Genomic DNA, 25,405 nt, shown 5'->3' with positions numbered 1-25,405 from the left:
TTGGGGAAAGGGAGAGAAAAGGGGCCCTAGAATAAATATTGCATGGGTACACTAAAGTTATCACTCTCTTCCATATAATACTTTTAGAGTGAGAACAACAAAGCTATTTAGAAGTTAATTAAAAATAACTACCACCATGATGATTTTTGTTTCCAGAAGTGTACTCTAAATCTAATTATTGACTAATCTGTGGGACCTTTGTGAGGGAAAACTATCACAATACACAGAATATTTTAAATAAAAGTATCTATCTTCCATGATAAAGAATAAATACAATACTAAATTTGTACCATTTTTACAGACATCTGTAGAATATAATAACTAAAAGATATTTTGTGTCAAATTGTCTAATAAATGTGACATAATAGGAATAAAAACATACATTTTTATTTCACATTAATTTCTCCAACATTGATAATCATCTATTATTTTTAATAAAACCTTCTACAAATGAAATATTCAATCTTTTCTTACAAGTTTAATTTACAAAAAAATAACCTTTTGGTGTAATAAAGTTTTGGAGAAAATATAGTTCCAAGAAACAAAAATGTCTACCCTATGAATAAAGAAAAAAGTAGATCAATCAAAACTTTTGAAACTGATAAAGCTCAACTTGCTCACATATGCACAGAAAAAATAAACAGGAATTGCTATTTCCAAACCTGATAAATGATTTGCTATTCAATTTTATTCTCTAAACACAATAATCACAAACATTGGATCTAGACCCAATTAGTGATATCACAAAGTTAACTGGGATAGAAATTTATAATTCTGTTTGAAAAAAAGTTCCAAATAGTTTAGTAATAGTAAGACACCTAGGATTCTGGTGGACTCTCAATGCTGTTGACTAAAAAAACAAATCATGTGATAAAACTGCCTCGCTGCATGTGGAATCTGTTTAAATCTCCACACATATGCAGCTGAGGACACGTCTGCCCCATCCAGACATTCTCATAGCAGCACAGTCATCCTTTGTCTTTGACACCAAGCACTGCTCTCAATACATTGTAGGCATTCAATAAAATAAAAGGAATGAGTGAATCAATATATCCAAATAGAGTAGATACTGCTGAAAAAGAGGTATCATAAATCACTTAAAGAAGAAAGATACTTGTATTGGGGCCTGGAATAAGGGGGGAAATGTGCTGAAATTAACTAGCCACTCTGTAGAAGCTGGTGCAAAGAAATAAATTATAAATATTTATAGGATAATAATTAGAAATAAACTTATCCTACATCAAGCACACAAAGTAAATTCAGTGTGAGTTTAAAATGACTTGCTTTTCTTCCAGAGGCTTAAAGAGTCCTGGACCCCCCCTGGGTTACTCACAGAGTTAGGCTTTTTTGGTGTTGTAAATTCCTTAGGCCTTTTCTCTGAAGCTGTGCACCCCGTGAAGCCTGAGATCAAAGGGCATGCTGCCCTTCCCATATTGTCAGAGGTCTATAGGTACTCTGCCCTGAAGGAAGGTCACAGTCATTACTTCATACTAAGTAAACTGAGTGAATGCTTGAAGATATTCTTCCATTAACTCTCTTCCCCTGTGGCTACTTTCATCTTTGTGATCTTCCTTTAGATACCTGCTCAGCAATTAGTCAATGTTTAGAAGAAGATGTTTACTACAAAGGTGATTGTATTGATATGATAACAAAATATTTCCTTTCAAGTTAAATTTCAAATAGGTAAAAGAAGATAATGATGAGGCTAACAGATAATAGATTAAGTGTGTACGTGACTGGAAGAGTATAAAACTGAAACTTGGAATAAAGTTTTTTGCTACATGCCATTTCATCTCATCTAACTGCGTGTAGTCTGTTTCTTGACTTAATAATTACAGGAGCGAGTTTACACCCACGGCAAAGTTGCTGTTCGTTAGCGTCTCCGGTCACGCAACAAATATTAGTCATGATAACAAACGGGTACGTTACTAGAATTATTTCTCATTTTATAAATGAGAAAAATCAAAGTAAAGAAGTGTTAAGTAACATATTCTGGGTCGCACTGCTATGCCACAAAACAGAAGAGCAGAATTCAAAGATGAACACTCAGCCTCTGCAGTCCAGGCTCCCCCACACTGCAGACCACCACCTCATCTTCATTTTGTCCATCTCTGCCAAAGAGGTTTGGAGGAAGAAGGTGAGTGGAAAGGTGAGGCCTTTTTGAGGATCACACGATAAGGAGAAGCTGGTTTGGTAAGAACCTAGGGGTCTAAACTCAGGTTAGTCAATGAACTTTTCTGGATCTTGGTGTCCTTGTTAGTGGAGCGAGGGCTTGGAAACAGCACAGTGATTTAGATCACTGAGAGCCCCCATCAGTGATGGTAAGATCAACATTTTTACAGGTTCCATCCCGCCCTGCATGACCCCTTCTCCACCCTGGTCTCTGTCCGGATCTCTCCTCCCGGGCTGGCTTCAGGCTCTGGGCCTGTGTCCTTGCACCAGGGTCTATGCCTAGAAGGGCCCCCACCAGGCTTTTCTCTACCATCACTATCTTTATGTTCTCAACAATCTGTGAAGAGGGGCCCCTGCGTTTCCATTGCTCGCTGGATCCACACACTCTGTCGCCAATCTTGCCTGGTGCTCTCCACTCTCCTCCCAGGCTCAGCCCAAGCAGCTGGTTGAATACCGTCCTACAGAGTCTCAGCGTTAGCTGTGCCTTCTGATTAGAAATGCCCCCCATTCTCCAAATCAGTCTGACTCCTTCCTCTGCCATTTTCAGGTGTTCCTTCAAATCTCAGCTGTCCACTTCTGACCAGCAGGACCGCCCTGTTCACTCAGCCATCCCCCTCTCCAGGATGGCACCAGCAATCCCGCTGGCCCTGCTCTTACTTCCCTGTAGCATGTTTCAGCTTCTAAACGACTGTACTGATTAGCTGCGTTTGTGTGTGTGTTTACCCACACATGTAATTGGCTTCTTTATCATATTGTTTGTCTTTGACCTCCACAGTGTTTACATTTGTTCCATAGGGCTCGTATCTTTGCTCTGCTCGTGGCTTTATGCTAAGCATTCAGAGCAGTGTGAAGTACATAGTAAATACATATTTGTTAAATTATTAATGGCTTTAATGGTTAACATAAAGATTAAATCCAATGTCTGATACATAAAATGGTCAAAGTGAAGCAAAATTGTCTATAGCCTCACATGCTAGGGAGTCCCATCCCCCAGAGTTCAGCAGATTCCTCGTCCCTGTGACTCACATGACCACTAGAGCTATGGCAAAGACAAAACATTCCCTCTTTATTCTTTCCAAAATATACTAAAAATGTGAGGCTTTTAGCAAAGTATTAACAGAAGTTTTTTCCTGCCTTCTCCTAATATCATCAACAGCAAAATTTTTAAGACATCACCAAACAGGTCAGATGTTCACTTCAGAGACATCAGATTTTGGATTTCCCTATACGGGAATGCAGAACCACTCTGAGCAAGAGCAACGCAAGTAACTAAAAGAAAATCGGAATCGTCGTTTTTCTGTAGTCAGCCAAACTCGCTAAATGGAACTACCATTAAAAGAAACTACGTCAGAGCAATGTCTCTGGCCAACCCATCCATGGGTGTCCCAATACGACACTGGGAACATTCCAGCACCGGGTTTCTCCTCCACTCCGCAGTAGCAAGGATGATTCATGCTTATGATTAATGCTTTGAAATTTTTCAGACTTGACATTTCCAACCAAATCAATCACGCGGAGCCCTCTTAGTTCATGTCTGAGAAAGTCAGAATGTACAGAATGTCTGAAAAGCTTGTTTTGACTAAAACGGTAATTTTCTACTCAAATTCAGAAATGATAAACCCAGGTATTTTTGGTGATGACAAAATACAATATCAGCACAAGTACTGTTCATCTCAAAATAAGTTATTACTTTAGTAACTTACTATTGTCTTATATAATCTAGCTTTCAATCCTTTTCAAATTACTGAGATTTATCATAAACTAGTAAAATAAAAAGGGTCAATCTTGTTTACCTTTTTCATCTCTAAAAAGCATGAGCATGTTAGTACTTACAAAAAGTTCAACATTCAGAGATTGTTAGAATTTTATTAGTCCCTCTTTTTTCAAGTTCATTGGAGGGCGTTCCAACACAGACATTCTCAGGAAGACCACAATGCATTGAAACAACAAAACCAACCTTGCTGTCTGCACTCCTGTGGCAGACGTGGGTAGCAAGCATCGCCTTTCAGACTCCTTCTCAAAATAGCTTTCCAGGTAATCAAGAACGGTTAGAGAGGAGCTGGCGTAAGGAGGAGAGATATTTAAAATACTTAATAATTAGAACGGCACAAGTACTAATCACTTAAAACGAACTCCCAACTAGAAGGGCTGCTGGCCAGCTGAGAGAGCATTCCACCTGGATTCACCAGGAAACCTGACGCACACTACCCATTTTACTCCTTGTTGTCAAAGATCAAACCAAGGGCTGGCTTCTAATTTTTTTGACTTTCTCTTCACTGTAATATATACACTTGTTGAGAAAAATATTTTCTATCATGATACAGAAAAGATGTCCAATGTCCCATGACACAGAGACTATATTTCAATAGCAAAAATAGCAAAGATAGGCCAGAATTGCTGCTTGTCTTGGCATATAAATTGTTTTATGAATCTGTAAATCTGTGAATCTCTTCAGTTTTACAATCTAATGTACAATAAATGGTCATCTCAAGGATGAAAAAAACTGAGTCAAAATGGTTATACTATAGAAGTGTAACCAAAACAAAATTCAATTCTGTCAGGATTCCATTTCCATATGTGCAAGTTTAAAATAAAATACCATGCTAGGTCAGAAAAAGTAGATTACCAGGAAGAAAGTATTTTTAAAGTTTTCTAGAGTTTAATAACTATTACCTTAGAGATTATTTACCTTCTCCTTTATATTATTTTGTCAACACTAAAAATACCATTGGCGATAATCCTTTCTTTTACACTTTTCATTTTAAAAGTGAAAAAGAAATATTTTAAAAATTAGATTATGAAAAACATGTAGAGAAATAAGAGAAAGGGGGGAAAGAAAACAAAGTTATGGAAGCCCCAAAAGAGAGCACTCTGAAGCGAATGAATTCATTTTCCTGCCATGCGTGTGTCAGGTTGTATTCTGGTTTCTGAAAGTGTGCAGGGAAATGAGGACAAAGGGTCCCTTTCATCCCATTCACTTGCTGTCCCTGAGAAGTAACGGTTCAGAAAACTTTGGATTGTGCTATGCCCTAAAGTCAGGGAGGCAGGGGTTTCTTCAGTACGGAATTCAGGGCACGCACAGCCGCGGAGCTCGCCTCTGCTTGACCGAAGCCGCCCTGTCTGGGGAAGAAGGACCTTTTAGGAGACAGTGAGAGCAGAGTTGGTGACTTTGTAGGAGGAAATTTTGCAAAGAAACATAGACTTCAGACTTTTTAAGGAGTAAAAGATGACCCGTAGATTTCCAAATAGCTATTAATATTTTTATAGGGATGAGGTTGGGCAAGAATATAATTTCAGAAAATGTATAAATGAAAGAGAGAAGAACAATTCGGTGGTGAATCTGAGGCGAGGGACTCTTGACCAAGGTAATGATTAGTTGGTTGATTATTATTTTTCAAAAAAGAGACCTAAAATTATTTGTACACCAAAAAGAATCTTTGATCCGATTTAGAAGATGACTCTTAGAAATGAAGGCAGCTTAGGGAACTGAATATAGACGACATTTTCTTGGCGCAGTCCTACCCCGTTTATATTCCCACGAAGGTGACCATGTGAGAGCCGCGCAGCGTTCCCGCTTCTTCCTTGCTCAGCTTCTCTACTGGGTTTCCCCGCCGTAAACAATGAATACAACTCTCATAAATAAACAAAAGAAAACAAATCATCAATAACAATAGCATGAGATGATTACGTCCTGGGTGAATGTCCTGGAAGGGGCTGTGACCCTCGGTCAGGTCCTGGGCTAGAGGCGGCTGGATGCAGTGCCGGGAGAGACACAGGGGGCAGCTGGACGCAGGGTGCCGGGAAGACACGGGGGGCGGCTGGACGCAGGGTGCAGGGGCGACACGGGGGGAGGCTGGACGCAGGGTGCAGGGGCGACACGGGGGGTTGGGGGTGGCTGGACGCAGGGTGCCGGGGAGACACGGGGGGAGGCTGGACGCCGGGTGCCGGGGAGACACGGGGGGCGGCTGGACGCAGGGTGCAGGGGCGACACGGGGGGCGGCTGGACGCAGGGTGCCGGGGAGACACGGGGGGAGGCTGGACGCAGGGTGCAGGGGCGACACGGGGGGTGGGGGGTGGCTGGACGCAGGGTGCCGGGGAGACACGGGGGCGGCTGGACACAGGGTGCCGGGGAGACATGGGGGGTGGGGGGGTGGGGGGGCGGCTGGACGCAGGGTGCAGGGGCGACACCCGGGCTCTCCCGGAGTCCCCGCCGACCGCGGGGTTCCATCCTCTGTGATCGGAGAGCAGAATGGAAAATCAAAAGCCATTCTGCAAAAACGCTCCAGGAACCAGAAGTAGCCTGGGAGGGTTTACGTCTCACAGATAAATCTCAGAGAATTCTTGAATAGAATTTACCTCGTGATCCTCCATTAGCTCTGTCAAGAAATAGACCTTGTCTGCCCATTTCAGACCTTGGGAAATCTGAAGGAAATTCCCCGCCTCTTTCGGTGATATTTTTGGCTTCTGTGGCCCTGGATGGAAAAAGCAGGGGGCGCGTCTGTCATTCGCCACCCCATGGCAGAGTTCTCTGCTCTGTCTGCCCCGCACTAATCTGCAGCCACGTGGAAACAGGTGACCAGTCGCCCTCTGAGCGCTGGGAAGCCGAGGGTACTAAAGCAGCTCTCCATGGGGTGGATAAAGTCTAGTGATGCATAGAATTTTCAAACTTCCGCGGTTTAAAGATTCTCAGCACAGTTGATTTCAAATGACCAATAGGGAATTGCATCATGAGCAGTTGGGAGGAGACCCCCAGAACTGGGGAGAGGCTCTCACCAGCCGGACTGGTCTGGTCTGTCCAGAGCACAGGAGCTGAGCGTGGCTGCACCTGCACGCGGCCTTCCAGAGCTGCGGGAGAAGACGGCGCTGAGGGTTTCGCCGGTTGGGTTGGTGGGAGCAGAAAGCATGTACGCTTTGGAGATACGGGTAAAAGTTTGTGCTTAGGCTCTGGTGGTGGGGAAGAGTCTGTCCAAAGGCAGACGAGAGCAAAGGTCAATGAGAGAGAGAGAGAGAGAGACAGAGAGAAAGAGAGAGAGAGCGCTCACGCTGGGGACACGAGGAGGTTCCCAGGAGACCACAGCTATGAGGAAAGTGCATATACGGCATGTGTGTGTGTGTGTGTGTGTGTGTGTGTGTGTTTTGAGAAGAATTGAACTATACGGAACTATTACGAAGTGATATAAAAGGAAATAAAATCAACCCTTAACCATTTATGCCCCTGGGCTGGACAATTCCCCATTTTACTAAGCAGATTGTTATCAACTATTCTCAGTCTATCTTCAGAACGTTTAAATTTGGTAGATACTCCTGACCATCTTCAATCGTAAGTGAGGAAGCCGAAATTTAGAATATTTAAATCATTTGCTAGTCTTCATAGAAGCATCAAACCATGCTGTTTTATAATTCCTTACCTAATTGCGGGTTTCTCCTAACAGACTGCCAGGTACCTGGGGCAGAGCCCTGAACTTCTTATCTGTCACTGTGTCCCTGAGATTGGTGTTTAAAAGGTGCTCACTCATGTATTTGCTGAATGTTGAATATTTCTGGTTATATTAGTGATATTCAGCTGGCTAAATTCTATATTAGTCACTTAATCTCAGTATAAAAATAAAATATAAGAAATAATAAATTAGTAATCACAAGACAAGTTATTTAATAGAGGATACTCTTCTAACTTAGGTAAATTATCAAAGGACTTGCAAATTCATTCACTAGAATTCTTTCTGGAGGTCAAGAAGTGATATAACAGGATATTCCTTCTTCTAAAATCAGTCGGATTAGTGTTTTGAAATAATTATAAACTTAAGGACCAACTTTTCCACACATCTTTCTATTTCTGAAAAGACTGGATTTATATTACCTACTGAAATGAAGTACTCCTTATTTGTAATGTATATATTTAAATTCTAACATTTTATAGTAATTAAATATAAATTAAATCTTCTAAGACAGTTACATAATCACTCAACTTTACAAGTGGTATGCTTTAAATCAAATCAGAAAGAAAAACAATATAATTTCCTATCAATAATTATGGTGATGCAATATCTTTAGAAATAATTTTAGGAAAATTAAAAGTCAGTATCCAAATACTTTCCTGTTAAAAATACCACATTTGTTTCAATGGAGTGAGGAACACAGTCTGTTGCTTTTTAACCACTTAGATGAATTTATCCACCTTTGTTTTAAAACTTTGATTTCATAAAACAGGCTTTTGTTGTCTTTCCAAGGTAGAATATATAACCTCTTTTAAAAATATTTAACTAGGGACAGTATGTTATGTTAGATCATTTCTTTGTTTGTAAATGCAAGGAACAAATATACCTTATGTATATGGAAACTAATCTCATGGTTATTATAATCAAAAAATATAAGAGCAATCATGGAATTGTTTTGTTAGCTCAGTTAGTGAACAGAGCTCATTAAACCAAAATCAGAAGGTCATATTTGCTCAAGGGACATTATGCAGATAAAAAATATTAATAACAGCTATATAGTGCTGTGTTCATGGTAATTTATCTCACACTTGTGTAATGTTGACAACAGATAGATTCACAAGAAAAAAAGGAGGGAGATAGGTAATGTCCAAAGTCAACCATTCTCACCATTGAAAAGCTATTCCAAGCATATATATTCTGTTGGTGAGACAGTCGCTTAATTTTCTTATCCAAATAACAGAAGTTCAGATAACATAATTCCATCCCACTCCCCTAGATCTCTGATATTTTTATCTGTAATAGGAAATATTCAGAGCCAAACACATATAGCTCTGCCTTTTCTCATAACCCCGATAACTTTGCTTTTGTTTGAAAATATTAAAAATAAAAGAAAAAGATAAAATTTTTCTAGCCATGACAAAATAAACATCTGATTGTAAATTATCCAAGGATTCCATGCAGTGGTTATATATTTTTTTTCTTTAAGATTTTCTGGCAAAATATCTGCTATAATGTTTACATTTCATGTGTTAAACAACAGTCTTGATATTTTACACACAAAAACAAGCAGTGGTCTTCATGCCAAACTTGACATGATTTATCATTCTACATTTAAAAATAAAATATTTCACTTTGATTTCATTGAGCTTTCAGCTTTAATTAAAAATATGATCAGGTTATTATGTATATTTTATTATTTATTCATACTTGTCAAGGCATCGTTCTCCCTAATGATTAATATTTGTCATGCTGAACAGAAGATAGAAAAATTATATTCAGACAGTATGACAGATATAACAGTTTGCAGCTCCAAATATTAATATCTTTTTCTGATAATTTCTCAATTTGTCCCATTTAAGTATATTTTACCAAACTTCACGTTTTGTATCACTTCTCCCCACAACCCCTTAAGGTACTGTCAATATTCTTCTTGTACAGATGAGCACACTGACTATTAGCAATTGTCGTGATCACTGACATTGTGCAGCTCTTGAGCTCCACTCTCTGCAGAATACAGTAGTGATAAATATGTTAATAACAATACGTCTTATGCACAGTTAGTGAGTTTTTGGAGATCAGATTCCATAGAATTGCATTATTTGGCCTGTCTTTCAAACAAAAGACAATGCTTTCTAGAAGGAAAAGAGACACAATCCATAAAATGTATGGGAATAAGAATAAATCCTCTGCTCAAAAAAACATAACAGAAACAATCTCACCAATGTTTATTAAATATTAATGTGTGCATGGACCTGGGTTTCACAAAGAACAACATAAATAATTGCACAGGAATTACACAAAAGCCCCATGTTCCATTTATAAAATTGACTACACATTCTCAGCGTTCAGTCTCAATGTCTTTAACCTTAAGATGATTATTATAGTTGATATTTACTGTTTAATGAAAATAGAAATCACTGTTTATTCTCTGAAGCTAACCTTGCTCATCATAAATTATTTATGTATCTATTTTAATATGTATTTTGCATCTGACAAAACAACTCTCCTCAGGATCCTTTTACTGACCCACCTGTCATTATAAAGGGGTGAACAATGTCACCTTTCTAGCACACAATGAATTACAAAGAAGTGGTAAAGTACACCATCCATCATGCTGGCACTAAGTAGGTTTTCAAAGTAGACCTCAGATATCAGAAATGCTATTTAGGCTGCTACCAGAAAGCACAAATTGGAAGCTTATACAAAGTGGTCATATGATGAATGTTCATGACAGGTCTTCAAAGAAAAGGGGCACTCCTCTTCTACAAATGACCTTGTCAAAGCAAAAAATTGTGAGGAGCTTTGCTGACAGTCAGACAAGAATAATTTAAGAACTTGTTAGGGGGGCTCGGCCTGATAGAAATTCATGCAAACACAGAGTACTCAAAGTAACAAATGAATCATCAGCAGTAACCACTGAATCTTGATTTGAATTAGGGCATGGTCTGAAGACATACAGAAAAATCACCAGTGTATATCCTAACCTTTTATGAGGATATGTGACTCTCAATAATATATCTAAAACATATATAACATTGATTCACATATTTTATATGCATATACATGGACGATAGTCACTAGAAATTGCTTTTGAGATCATAACAATACTAATACATTTTGAGTGAAGAAAATCAGTATCAATATTATATTATTTGGTTTCTTGCTATATTTAAATTATTATGTACTTAGTATAATAGATTTGAATTATTAATACAATTTTAAAATAGATAATGTCTTCATCTAATTTGCATGATTAATTTCTCAAATTATGTTCTTCAAATACAAGGTGTTTGTTTTACCCATATTGCATTTTAGTTCCTTAAACACTCCCTCTCTTTAGGCCTAATATTTCTAACATGGAATGTATTTCTAAGTGTACAGTTAGCTTTATTTTCTCTCCTTAAAGTCTTTTTTCAATTCTTCTTTATTAAAAAATGGCAGTTTTCATACATTTGAAAATGATGGGAGAGTCCCAAGTAAGGACTTACAACTCCATGGACATTTGGATAATTCCATGAATCTGCAGTAGATATTGGTTTTCTTTTATATGAAACAAAGAGAAGTTTAAACATTTATAACTGAATAGATAAATGTAGAAAACTCTCAGAGATATAGTTACACAGGAACATAAAAAAACTCTTCAGTTCCAGTGATGAAATGATAAAAAAAAACAATTTTATAAAACCTAAAGGGAGTTTCTTTGATATAGATAAAATCACTGGTTGGGTCTCTAACTTTCTAATTTTTAAAATTAGCTGTTTTCAATGCCATGTCTAAGCCTTTGAAATAGGTGTATATTGCCTTAACTGTGAAGGACAGAGACATAAGGCAAGCCTTTTCGGGCATGTCTCAACTTCCATAGAAGTCCTTGTAAAACTCTGTCAAAAGGCAAAATGAAAAGGCTATGGTTATAAACATGAATATACCAGCTTGAAAGTTAAATGTTATGTTTTTAATTAAACTGGTTGATTCGCTTAACTAAAATGTCTTTTATATTTTCTCTTTCTCTCTCTTTTTAAACATTTTTTGGAGACAGGGTCTCTGTTGCCCAGACTGCAGTGCAAAGGCTTCCTCATGGCTCACTGCGAACTCAAACTCCTGATCCTCCTCACCCAGGCTCCAGAGTAACTAGGACTGCAGGTGCGAGCAACCACCCCTGGCTAATTTATTTTATTTTATTTTTTTTGTATCGATAGGATGTTGCTATGTTGTTCTGGCTAGTCTTGAACTCCTGGCCTCAAGCAGTCCTCCTGCCTTGGCCTCCCAAAGTGCCAGGATTACAGGCATGATCCACTGTCTGACTTTGTATCCTCTCTTGACAAAAAAAGAAAGTGTGGGAGGAGGGGAGATGACAATAACCATATGATTGTACTTGGATAAGAAATGTAAGTATTTTACGTAAAGGAATCCAAACACAGAGCTATTGAACCTATTAAACATGTAATTAGAATGCTGATACTATATGACTAATTATTCTCTATAAATTATAATTCAAAATGGGCAGGGAATTATCCTTAGAATTCAGATTTCTAGTTTCTAAACTCTGATGATACGAAATTGTTGAGGAAACGAAAACGGCTCTCTAGTAAAATTTAGGAAGACCAGGCTTAAAAGTTAAGGAAGCTAAACTTAGCCTCCATAAACAATAAGTACTGAACTTAAATATAAAATGCAAACCCAGAGTTGTCCCGATATCTGCACAAATATCCCAGGACGATGGCTTTGCCCAATAACGGAAAGCTGGAGCCACTGGCTTCTCCCAAACTACCCTGACCCTGATCTGACTTTCCCACGGCCACCTTCACGAGGCTGTGTGGTCGCTGGTGGTGAGGACGAATCACCATCGGGAGCTCACGTGTCTGCTACTTTACCTTTTAAACCAAAGCAAACCGGTTTTTATCGGAGTGTTCCCTCCTGTCCTGACCAACCCCTCCCCCAATTATGCGGTAAGCTCTGACTACAAAGGAACGCGACATAAATTTAACTTCCAGTGAATCTGTAACTTAGTAAGACCAACACCCGGACGCTGCCGTAAGGGACTTTGGAATCCAGAGGATTTACAGAGAGTCACAGTATTTCCTTCCTTGGTCAGTGTGGAACTTGGACCATCTCAACGTGAAAGCACAGGCCACCGAGGGCGATTTCTTCGTGCTGGACTCACATGCGTGAAATATATTCACCGTATCTTGCTGTGTAAACCGTGTCCCATGTATGACGCACACTCACATACTGTGTGTTTTGCCCCAACTTTCAGGAAAATGCCCCTCCGATGGGAGAGACGCATCAGAAGCTGTAAGGCTGCCTGGTAAACGTGCAGATGCGGGGCTCAAGGGAGCCTGCTCCTCGCCTCCCTTCTGGAGCCCTTCCCGCCCCTGGGGCTGGGGCTGAGCAGGCCCCAGCTGGACCCTGGGTGGCAGGGTGGGTTCGTGGGGCCCATGCTGGGCTCCTAGTCCTCTCCGGGCGGCTGCCTCTTCCCCTGACCGCAGACCTGGGGAGACCACTCAGGCCTGCTCCCACCAGATCCTGGGTCCTCCAGGACTGAAACGGCCCGCGGCCCAGGTGGAGGGTGGGCTGGCCGCGGAGGCCCGCTGCGCTTGGCTGCTCTGGGGCTGTACACTGCCCACGTATAATGCGCACCCGTTATATGTGGCAAAATATGGTAATCTTCTGCTACCTCCTATCCACTGAACTCGGGGGATTATTACAGAGGACCTTGCTACAGAAATGGGTACAGGAGCTGTTCTTCCATGGCTTTTCCATATGACCGCAGACTGGGGACACTTGTTTGCCAGAGGGAACAGACAAGCAAGGAAGTGCCAAGGTTCCAGAGGCCTCGCGAGTGCTTTAGGGTTGATCTGACCATTACACGAGCTTTTGTTTAGGAGAGGAAATGGCTTTGACTTGAACCAGTCGGGATAAAGAGTTGGGATGAAAATGTGTAGGGTTTATGCAGGGGCAGGAGTCTGAAAGAAATATTTGGGGTAACTTCTGGGCTTAAGGCATAAGCTTCTGAGCCAAGGAGAGTGCTGGCCACCTTCCTCTCTTTTCAAAAAGGCACAGATATGTTTCCACTGTTGCCTCCAGAAATAGTGGTATATTAATCACACCAAATTATGTGATTCCTACACTAGAGATGCTGCGGACATTTAATGTTTTATCAAATTTTAACTAATGGTAAGACTTTCAAGGTGGCACGTGTCAGAATTATCTGCAGTCCTTCTGCTAAATGTCAAAATACGACACAACAGAAAATAGAAGCAATGCTAAAGTGTCAGTGAAGCTCCTCTCCTCACCACCCCACCCTGGAAGACAAAACAAAATAGAAACAAGTTTTCACTGGTACATTATTTTGAATATTTCTACAAGGCAATTTTAAATGAATCATAGCTAATAAGTTAGATTCTTAAAAGTGTGTGCCATTAACAACAAGAAACATAACATCATTTCATTTGTATTCAATGAGGCAATCTATAGTTTGATAGAAAATTAAATGTGCTTATTAAAAATACACTTGTACTTTGAGACAGAAAACTTGCCCATTTAAAGGAAAGTGATGACTAATTCAGCGTTGCTGTATCTACCTCCTGCATGGCTCTCCCTGTGGGCTCTGCTGTGTCCTCTGGGGTTTACACGCATTAGGTAAATTCTAACAACAACCTTATGACATTGGAACTGTTACTATCCCCATTTCAGAGCTAAAGACACTCAGCTCAAGATGGGTAAGTAGCAGTCAATAATTGGAAGCTGAGTTTAATCAAAACCACTCTGAGGTATCACCTAACTCCAGTAAGTTTAGCCTACATCAACATCAAAATCCCAAACTGCAGATGTTGGTGTGGGCTGGAGAGAAGGGAACACTTCTACACTGCTGGTGGGTCTGCAAACTAATACAGCACTTTTGGAAAGAAGTATGGAGAATTCTCAAGGAACTAAAAGTTGACCTACTATTTGATCCTGTAATTCCATTACTAAGTATCTACTCAGATGAACAAAAATCATTTTACAACAAAGAAAATTGCACCAGAATGTTTATTGTAGCCCAATTCACAATAGCCAAGTCAGGGAAGCATCCTAAATGCCCATCAACCCAGTATGGATAAACAAATTGTGGTATATGTATACCGTGGAATACTATGCAGCCATAAAAAGAGGGAGACCTTACATCTTTTGTTTACCTGGATGGAGCTGGAACATATTCATCATATTCATCTTAGTAAAGTAACTCAAGAATGGGGAAAAAAGTATCTGATGTACCCAATACTATTATGAAACCGTTATATAAACACTTAACACATTCATACAAATGATAAAATGCAAAGATAGTTCAGAAAAAAAAAAAGGAAGAGGAAGGAGCGGGGAGGAGAGGGGAGAGGATGAGTAGAGGTAGGGGATTTTGTGGAATCTCACCTAAGGTGCACAATGCAAGGGTACATTTCAAAACAACTAAGGGTATATTATAAATGTCTTACCACAAAATTAAGTAAGTGAGGTGATGATTATGTTAATCAGTTTGATTTAAGCATTCCACATTGTACATCAAATCATCATATTGTACCCCAGAAATGTATACCATTATGATTTAATAAAAATTAAGTTAAAAAATGCCAAAGTAGTCAGCATTAAAAAACATAGCATTACAAAGCAGAAACAGTGGAGAAACAAACCACACCGAGTTTCTTATTCCATGTGACTTTCATGATGGAGGCAGAAGTGCTATGGTTCAAATACTATAAACATGTGAATAATTGCACCAATTTTCCACCTCATCTCTTGTGTGTGTAGACAATCCCAAAATAGAATCCTCTCCACAGCAATGTATTAAAATGTACCTCTTCAAACCCACGGGATGAAATAGATTTGCACTGTATGGTCTGAGAAATGTGAATGACTCAGTTACACATTCAACACCTTGGAATTAAATTCTTCTAATGTGTTTTCACTTTCAAAATATGACAAGAAAAGGGTCAAGCAATCCAAACCTTCCTTCTCTTTCTTGGCACCTCCACACTGAGAACATTTAATGGCTACTTTTGTATGTTGCATTTTTCCAGTTAGTACAATTTAGATGAAAGCTGTTGTTTTCTAATTCCATTTCACTGTAAATGACAGAGACAAATGGTTATATTACCTTGAGAGTTCCTCTGGCAGAATAGGCTGCATACGAGTAGAGCTGATCTTGGCTGCTGCCTTCTCTGGCTTCTTGGCTGCAAGGCCGGCCATTAGGGTGGAAGCACTGCCCGCTGCTGGTCAGAGTCACAGTGCTGGGGGAAGGGCCTGGCAGACTGAGCAGCACCGAGTAATTCACAACTTGTACATCTTCCAGGCCCAGGGAAGTCCAATGAGTCTTAATCTGTTCTGAAATCTCCATGTCATCTTCACTTTCATCAAGTTGTGTGAAATGTCTGAAAGACATTTAAAAAGCACACTTTAACAAAAAAAAAAAGAAAACCTTTATTCTTTTGAAATATGCCTGCTCAATAGTGTGTATGAGCAACGAGCAACTAATAACACATGTTGTGGGAGACTGAAAGATGAATGAGACAGGACTCTAGTATAAGAAATTTACAGTTTGGTAGAAGTGATGGACTTGCACAGAAATTATACTAAATCAAAGCAGAAGGAATTAATTTCTTAAATTAAGAACTAATAAAGCACTATGGAACTACATAAAAGAGTGATTAATGCCCTCTAGTTCTTTTATTAGGTCTGATTCGTCTATCGACATCAGCATAATCCTTTTAAAACTCAGTTCTGAAACTAGATGTCATGCTGGCTGAGGCAATTTCTTATTGTACTTAATATGATTTCCTATAAATGATGTGATTAACATATGGCTATTGCTTTTTAAAATAATACAGGGAGAGCTCTTTAGGTACACTTGACGTACCAAATTACATGATGCTATGAGCAAATTCAAAATACACTATCAACCAGTAGGAAATTAATGTTTCTGCTGCAATTTTTGAATTTTATATACTTATTCCCATACCTGTTCCACAATTCATCTATTTTGGTTTATGACATTTTAGAAGTCAGCAAAAATCTGTTTTAAAACTGATCCTGCAATCCCACTACTGGGCATCTACCCAGAAGGAAAGAGTGATTAAAGAGTGATTAGTCCTTATCATAAGGACACTTGTACTAGACTGTTTATTGCAGCTCAATTTACAATCGCCAAAATGTGGAAACAGCCTAAATGCCCACCAACCCAGGAATGGATTAACAAGCTGTGGTATATGTATACCATGGAATACTATTCAGCCATTAAAAAAAATGGAGACTTTACATCCTTCGTATTAACCTGGATGGACGTGGAAGACATTATTCGTAGTAAAGCATCACAAGAATGGAGAAGCATGAATCCTATGTACTCAATTTTGATATGAGGACAATTAATGACAATTATGGTTATGGGGGCGGAAACAGAAAGAGGGAAGGAGGGAGGTGGGTGGGGCCTTGGTGTGTGTCACACTTTATGGGGGCAAGACATGATTGCAAGAGGGACTTTACCTAACAATTGCAATCAGTGTAACCTGGCTTATTGTACCCTCAATGAATCCCCAACAATAAAAAAAAAAAAAAAAACTTTTGTATAATATCTAAAACAGAATAGCTCACATTGCAAAGTCCCCAAGTTACAGATGCTGGCACAGATGTGGAGAGAGGGCAACATTTTACACTGTTGATGGGCCGCACACAAATACAGCCTCTTCGGAAAGGAATGAGAACCCTCAAAGAACTCTAATTAGATCCTACCATTTGACCCCACAATCCCATTACTAGGCATCTACCTAGAAGAAAAGAAAATCATTTTATCATAAGGACATTTTCACTGGATTATTTATCACAGCTCAATTTATAATCACCAAGGTGTAGAAAAAATATAAATGCCCACCAACCCAAGAATGAATTAACAAACAGTGGCATATGTATATCATGGAATACTATTCAGCCATACAAAAGATGGAGAGATTACATCTTTTGTATTAACCTGGATGGAGTGGAAACACATTCTTCTTAGTAAAGCATCACAAGAATGGAGAAGTAAATATCCAGTGTACTCAATACTATTATGAAGCCAGTAGAGGACCTAATACAGCCCACTTAAAAAAAAACTCAATTCAATTCAAGTTGCAGGGAAGGGAAATTTGGGGGAAAGGGGAGGGGATTGGTGAGCCATCACATAATAGGCACAATGTAAGGGTCTATGGCACACCTCTTGGGTACAGGACACAACTACAAGAGGGACTCTACCTAACAAATGCAAACTTTGTAACCTAGTTGTTTGTACCCTCACGTTAACTTGAAATTAAATAAATAAATAAATCAGAATCAAACATGAGACCATAATAAAAATAATTTAATCTCAATAAAACTTTTTTCCTCCTTTTGCCGCTAAAATGAAAAGTAACTATATAGAGAATAATCAGCTTCCTTTGGGGGCAAAAATATACCCTCTCATAAGAATTCTACTGCTATTCTTTCTATGCCCAACGTGTTTATTCGGCTACTATTGCTAGTTTTGCCCATCGCATTATTTTTCTCCCACATACTTAGTTCTTTCTTCACCTTATTTATTTAAGAACCCCTCACACACACATAAAGATACACAGATGGAAAAGAAACAAGAAACAGACACAAGTATAGGAAGGAATTACTGAAGACAAAATTAGTCAGGTATAAAATAATTACCTCAGTAATTTATGTTTTTGAAGATACTCATTCATTTTTTTTTCTTCTCCTATTTTTCTTTTTAAATATCTAGTTGAACCAGTCAGCAGTGACACTGAATTTTTCCGAGGAGCTGATGGAAGGATTCCGCTTTCCATCCTGCTAGGCCTGGCCCTCTTCTGCCTGCCTCTCTGTGCCTCATCTGTCCTCCCCCACCTGACTGTCTCCGCCGCCTTCTCCCTGCACATTGGGGTGTCAGGAATAGGGCAGTAAAGGAGTTAAAACTTTACTCAATTTGATGAGAAATGTATAATAGAAAGATAGGTCAATAATGTTCTTTTAGATGCGTATAAGGCGATGTTTCAGAATACATATTTTACTTATGCAAATTTCTGTATACATAGTCAACAGTAAGTGAAAAAAGAGAAGAGAAAGGGGAATACTGCTTTAGATTTTGTTTGCTCTTTTATCCAGTTAATTGATTACATAAATCCACCAGGGAGTGTGCAAGATGTTTGACCTGCCCTGCATTTTATTGGTCTCAGTTCCAAAGTGTAGTGTCAGCAACTGGACAAAACGTTGAGTGTTTCGAGATGCATATGTTATACTACACAGCCTCAAAAGGCAAATCAAATACTTCTTCATGTGCTCAACCGAAAAATCAGTAAATTGCCCTAATCCTGAAGAATTTCTAAAAGTTATTCAGAGTGAAGCTAAAATAACTGAGTGAAAAGATACATGCATTACTAACTTTTAATTGAATGGGTATACACTTTTTGTATTTGAATTATAACTTCATTTTTCATATTTTTAAATAATTTGAATACATAAAATACATAAAATTTAAAGAATAATAAAAGGAACATTCCAACTTATGAAGTAGAATATCCCTAATAATATTGAAGCCCTTTGTCACTCATCATGATCCCCAGTGTAACACTCAGTCTGATTTTTTAAATTTCCCATTGCTTTAATTTTATATACATGTATACATATATTCTTAATAATTTATATGATAATTTTGGGTGGTTTTATTTTTATATAAATAATATCTTATACATTGTTTATAGACATGCTTTTATACCTAAGTAATGGGTTTCTAGATTCCTCTTGGCTTTTTTAAACCATTTCTCCTTAGATAAATATTTTAAATATGTTTCTAGTTTCTCATTATTATAAACAATGTCACACTGAACATTATTATTTACATTTTTGATGGAAATTATGTGAGAGTTTCTCTAGGAAAGCAATTATTGATCCATAGGATACGTACCTGGATAATTTTAGTGAGAAATGCAATAAAAACAAACAAAAAAAAGCTTTAAAAGGATTTTGATTGCACTCCTATCAGCTCTTGTTAAGAGCTTATTCCCCCATTCCTCACCAACACTTGGTGTTTTCCATTATTTTTTTTTGTTTTGTACTTTTGCCAATGTGATGGATGTGAAATTGTATGTTATTATGCATTTACCTCAAAACTACAATCACTGGATAGCAGGAAATGCTGAATAGTTTTGCAAACCTTTTTGTGCCACCCACGGTCAGTGCATCTAAGTTTTGCTATTGAATGTGTGTTAAATTGTATCCCATTGTGGTTTTAATTTGGATTTTGATTATTAATGAGGATATTTTCATATATCATTTAGCTATTCTTGTTTCCTTTCCTGTGCAATAGCTGCTCTGTGTTTTACACATATTTATAGACGACTGTGTGCTGTGGATAATCCTTTTTAAGTTATCTCATGGCACATGTCCACTCCCAGTTTTTGGCTTCTCTCTCCATTTGCAAAGTCTTATCTTATGAGCAAATATTCATAATTGTAATGTATGTAATTGTAATGTGATATATTTTGTAGATTTTCTGACATGCTTAAGTGACCCTTTTCAAACTGAAGGTTATTTTTACTTTTTTAAAAAAGGTTTAAAGAATTGATTTCTACATTTCATTGTTTGCCTAGACAAAAGGTGTGTATGCGTGTGTGTGTGTGTGTGTGTGTGTCACAATGCAATTTCCTCTCCCACCTTACTGATTGTCCCAGCACTCCTCGTCAAATCTTCCCCTCTAATGTGCAATGACAATCTGTCATACATGAGTTTCCACATTGTACGGATTTGTCTGAGCTCCCATATCATCCCATTTGTCCTTTTGTTCAGTCTCCACAATAATGTGCTGTTTTCATTATTATTATTTTATGTCTTAATATCCAAAATAGTAAGTCACCCTAGTTTTCTTCTTCAAGAATATCATATTTTTCTTTTGCTTTTCAATTCACTTCCACATCAAGATTGTAATGGCACTTACCTTGAGACTAAAGAATAATTTGGAAAGAAATGCCACCCTTATGATAACATAACAATAAGTTCTTAATATTATTGCTATGGTCCGAATGTTTGTATACCCCCAAAATTTATATGTTGAAATCCTCACTTCTAAGGTTACAGTTTTGGGGAGGTCATAATATTATAAGGCCAGAGTCTTCATAAATGGGATTAGTATACTTATTAAAGGGTGGGGGGACATTTTTGCCTTTTCCATTATTCAAAGATGCAGCTAGAGGGACCCTCTGTGAGGAAGCAGGCCCTCCCGGGCACCACAGGGGCTTGAGCTTGGACTTCCCCACCTCCAAAATGGTGAGAAATAAATGTCTGTTGTTTATGTCACCTGACCTAAGGTATGTTTCTAAAATATATTTAGACAATGTTCAAATACCTGGTCAATGTTATTATAAAACTATGCTTTAAAATTAAAATATTTATCCTCTTATTGCTATTTAGTCATTATATAAAGTAATCTTGCTAAACTTTCTTACTAATATAATACATTTTATCATTTTTGTTTTCTACAAAAATATTATATCATATTCAACAATGAAAGTTTACTACTTCCTTTCTAGTCATTTATAGATTTTTCATGTTATTATATAGCCTCTGACTTCTAGAAAACATTTAATGAATTATTTAATAATGAGTGATGGCAGGCATCACATTGTATTATGAATAGCAGGTTGAAGATGTTTCTCCTATCCTCATGTTAAGAATTTTTTACTAGTAATTCAGATGCCTTTATTAAGAAAATTCACCATATTAGTATTGACATGTTGGTTTAGATAGAGTTTTTAGTGTTAAAATTAAGTTTATATTCCCAAGATTCCTAAGATAAACTCTACTTAATACATTAATACATTATAATTTTTAGCTATTATAATTTATTTTACCAATATTTTGTTTCACATCTGTTTCCAAAAATAAAGTTGTTATGTAATGTTCCTCCCAAAGATCATTTATGCCTGATTTTGGTTTGTAATTATACAAACAGCATAAAAAATCTCCCATATTGAACTGTCTTCTAGGAGAGATGGAATGGGATTAGAATTTTTTTTTTTTCAAAACTCTACATTTTATATGCAGTTTTCCTCTTTTTTTTTTTTTTTTTTGCAGTTTTTAGCCAGGGCTGGGTGTCAGTGCTTTCTCTTATTATGAGGAAACTATGAACTGCTGAGTCAAAGTCTTTCAAGATTTTTAAAAATTCCTTCTGTGACTCAGGGATCTGCCATTGCTCACGGAGCTACTTTCTCTCAAGTTTCAAATTTCTAGGTTTCTGGTTTTATCACAGTTCTTTTTGTAGTTTTGGTGCCCTTTGGGATTTCTCTTACTATTCTGTCTGTTCAGATTTTTTTAAGTAAGTATATTGTAAGGCATACAGAATCTATGGGTTTTTCTAGAATATACAGAGGTGCCAAAAAAGTTATACACATTTTAAGAAAGGAAAAATCTGTATACAAATTATAATATGTTCCAGTTCCATCCATGTAAACATGAAAGAGGTAAAGTGTCCATTTTTCTTTAGGGCTGCATAATATTCCATGGTGTATATGTATCACAATTGGTTAATCCATTCGTGGATCGATGGGCACTTGGGCTTATTCCATGACTTAGCAATTATGAATTGGGCTGTAATAAACATTCTGGTACACATATCTTTGTTATTATGTGATTTTTGGTCTTCTGGGTATATACCTACTAAAGGAATTGTAGGATGGACTGGCAGGTCTATTTTTAGATCTCTAAAATTAGTATTAGTAAAAGCTATAACTCCATTATATTAGTATTAGTAAAAGCTATAACTCAATCATAACCTAAGAATATGGAGAAAGGGGAAAGGGAGGGGAGTGGAAGGGGGAGGATGGGCGGAGGGAGGGTGATTGGTGGGATTACACCTGTGGTGCATCTTACAAGGGTATATGTGAAACTTACTAAATGTAGAATATAAATGTCTTAACACAATAACTAAGAAAATGGCAAGAAGGCTATGTTAAACAGTGTGATGAAAATATGTTAAATGGTATATAAAACCAGTATATGGTGCCCATGATTGCATTAATGTACACAGCAATGATTTAATAATAAATAAATTTAAAAAAATAAAAAATATTATAATACTCAGTGACATTTGACTTCTGCAATTACAAGAGATGTGACTTATATTCGTTTTTTGTTATAAGTATATATTATTACAATTTTAATAGTTTTTTCCTTAACTTGAAAAGCAGTTGAGAATTATGACCCAAAGTGCTGCTTCCATAAACTTAAATGTAGATATTTGTTCAAAATTAATCAACAAGATTCTAACAAACAGAATCCAGCAACATATCAAACAAATCATACATCATGACCAAGTGGGTTTTATCCCAGGGTCTCAAGGCTGGTTCAATATACATAAATCTATAAATGTAATTCAGCACATAAACAAATTAAAAAACAAAGACCATATGATTCTCTCAATCGATGCAGAAAAAGCTTTTGATAACATCAAACATCCCTTCATGATCAGAACACTTAAGAAAATTGGTATAGAAGGGACATTTCTTAAACGGATAGAGGCCATCTACAGCAAACCCACAGCCAATATCATATTGAATGGAGTTAAATTGGAATCATTTCCACTCACATCAGGAACCAGACAAGGCTGCCCATTGTCTCCATTGCTTTTTAACATTGTAATGGAAGTTTTAGCCACCACAATTAGGGAAGAAAAGGCGATCAAGGGTATCCACATAGGGTCAGAAGAGATCAAACTTTCACTCTTCGCAGATGATATGATTGTATATCTGGAAAACACTAGGGACTCTACTACAAAACTCTTAGAAGTGATCAAGGAATACAGCAGCGTCTCAGGTTACAAAATCAACATTCATAAATCGGTAGCCTTTATATATACACCAACGATAGTCAAGTTGAAAAAACAATTAAGGACTCTATCTCATTCACAGTAGTGCCAAAGAAGGTGAAATACTTGGGAGTTTATCTAACAAAGGATGTGAAAGATCTCTATAAAGAGAACTATGAAACTCTAAGAAAAGAGATAGCTGAGAATGTTAACAAATGGAAAAACATACCATGCTCATGGCTGGGAAGAATCAACATTGTTAAAATGTCCATACTACCCAAAGCAATATATAATTTCAATGCCATCCCCATTAAAGCTCCACTGTCATACTTGAAAGATCTTGAAAAAACGATACTTCGTTTTATATGGAATCAGAAAAAAACCTCGAATAGCCAAGACATTACTCAAAAATAAAAACAAAGCAGGAGGAATCACACTACCAGACCTCAGACTATACTACAAATCGATAGTGATCACAAAAGCATGGTATTGGCACAAAAACAGAGAAGTAGATGTCTGAAACAGAATAGAGAACCAAGAGATGAATCCAGCTACTTACCGTTATTTGATCTTTGACAAGCCAATTAAAAACATCCAATGGGGAAAAGATTCCCTATTTAACAAATGGTGCTGGGTGAACTGGCTGGCAACCTGTAGAAGACTGAAACTGGACCCACACCTCTCACCATTAACCAAGATAGACTCTCACTGGATTAAAGATTTAAACCTAAGACATGAAACTATAAAAATACTAGAAGAGAGTGCAGGGAAAACCCTTGAAGAAGTTGGATTGGACGAGTTTTTTATGAGAAGGACCCCCCGGGCAATTGAAGCTGCTTCAAAAATACACTATTGGGACTTAATCAAACTGAAAAGCTTCTGCACAGCCAAGAACACAGTAGGTAAAGCAAGCAAACAGCCCTCAGAATGGGAAAAGATATTTGCAGGTTATGTCTCCGACAAAGGTTTAATAACCAGAATCCACAGAGAACTCAAAGGCATTAGCAAGAAAAGAACAAGGGATCCCATTGCAGGCTGGTCAAGGGACTTGAAGAGAAAATTCTCTGAAGAAGACAGGCGCATGGCCTTCAGACATATGAAAAAATGCTCATCATCTTTAATCATCAGAGAAATGCAAATCAAAACTACTTTGAGATATCATCTAACTCCAGTGAGACTAGCCTACATCACAAAATCCCAAGACCAGAGATGTTGGCGTGGATGTGGAGAAAAGGGAACACTTTTGCACTGCTGGTGGGAATGCAAATTAATACATTCCATTTGGAAAGAGATATGGAGAACACTTAGAGATCTAAAAACAGATCTGCCATTCAATCCTGTAATCCCTCTACCGGGCATATACCCAGAAGACCAAAAATCACATCATAACAAAGATATTTGTATCAGAATATTTATTGCAGCCCTATTCATAATTGCTAACTCATGGAAAAAGCCCAAGTGCCCATCAATCCACGAATGGATTAATAAATTGTGGTATATGTACACCATGGAATATTATGCAGCCTTAAAAAAAGATGGAGAGTTTACCTCTTTCATGTTTACATGGATGGAGCTGGAACATATTCTTCTTAGTAAAGTGTCTCAAGAATGGAAGAAAAAGTACCCAATGTACTCACCCTTATTATGAAACTAATGTAAGACCTCCACATGAAAGCTATAACCCAGTTACAACCTAAGAATAGGGAGAAAGGGGAAAGGGAGGGGAGGAAGGGGGGAGGTAGGTGGAGGGAGGCGGATTAATGGGATTACACCTGCGGTGCATCTTACAAGGGTATATGTGAATCCTAGTAAATGTGGAATGTAAAGGTCTTAGCAAAATAACTAAGAAAATGCCATGAAAGCTATGTTAACTAGTGTGATGAAAATGTGTCAAACGGTCTATGAACCAAGTGTATGGTGCCCCATGATCATACTAATGTACACAGCTATGATTTAATAA

General features: G+C 37.9%; 1 protein-coding gene across 1 annotated transcript in view; it reads right to left on the bottom strand.

Moving 5' to 3' along the window:
* The window catches only part of LOC128573097 (inactive N-acetylated-alpha-linked acidic dipeptidase-like protein 2), a 411,222-nt gene extending 392,696 nt beyond the window's left edge, over window positions 1-18,526 (bottom strand). The window contains exons 1-2 of the mRNA XM_053573293.1: window positions 18,495-18,526; window positions 15,736-16,009 (exon numbers count right to left, since the gene is read on the bottom strand). Coding sequence (XP_053429268.1) covers window positions 15,736-16,009; window positions 18,495-18,526 — 306 coding nt within the window. The remainder of the gene's footprint in view (window positions 1-15,735; window positions 16,010-18,494) is intronic.
* Between the last annotated feature and the right edge of the window lie 6,879 nt (window positions 18,527-25,405).

The sequence above is a fragment of the Nycticebus coucang genome, chromosome 20 (genome assembly GCF_027406575.1).
Source record: "Nycticebus coucang isolate mNycCou1 chromosome 20, mNycCou1.pri, whole genome shotgun sequence".
NCBI classification, from domain to species: Eukaryota; Metazoa; Chordata; class Mammalia; order Primates; family Lorisidae; genus Nycticebus; species Nycticebus coucang.
The sequence above is the reverse complement of the archived record's forward strand: the minus strand, read 5'-3'. Positions and strand labels throughout refer to the sequence as shown.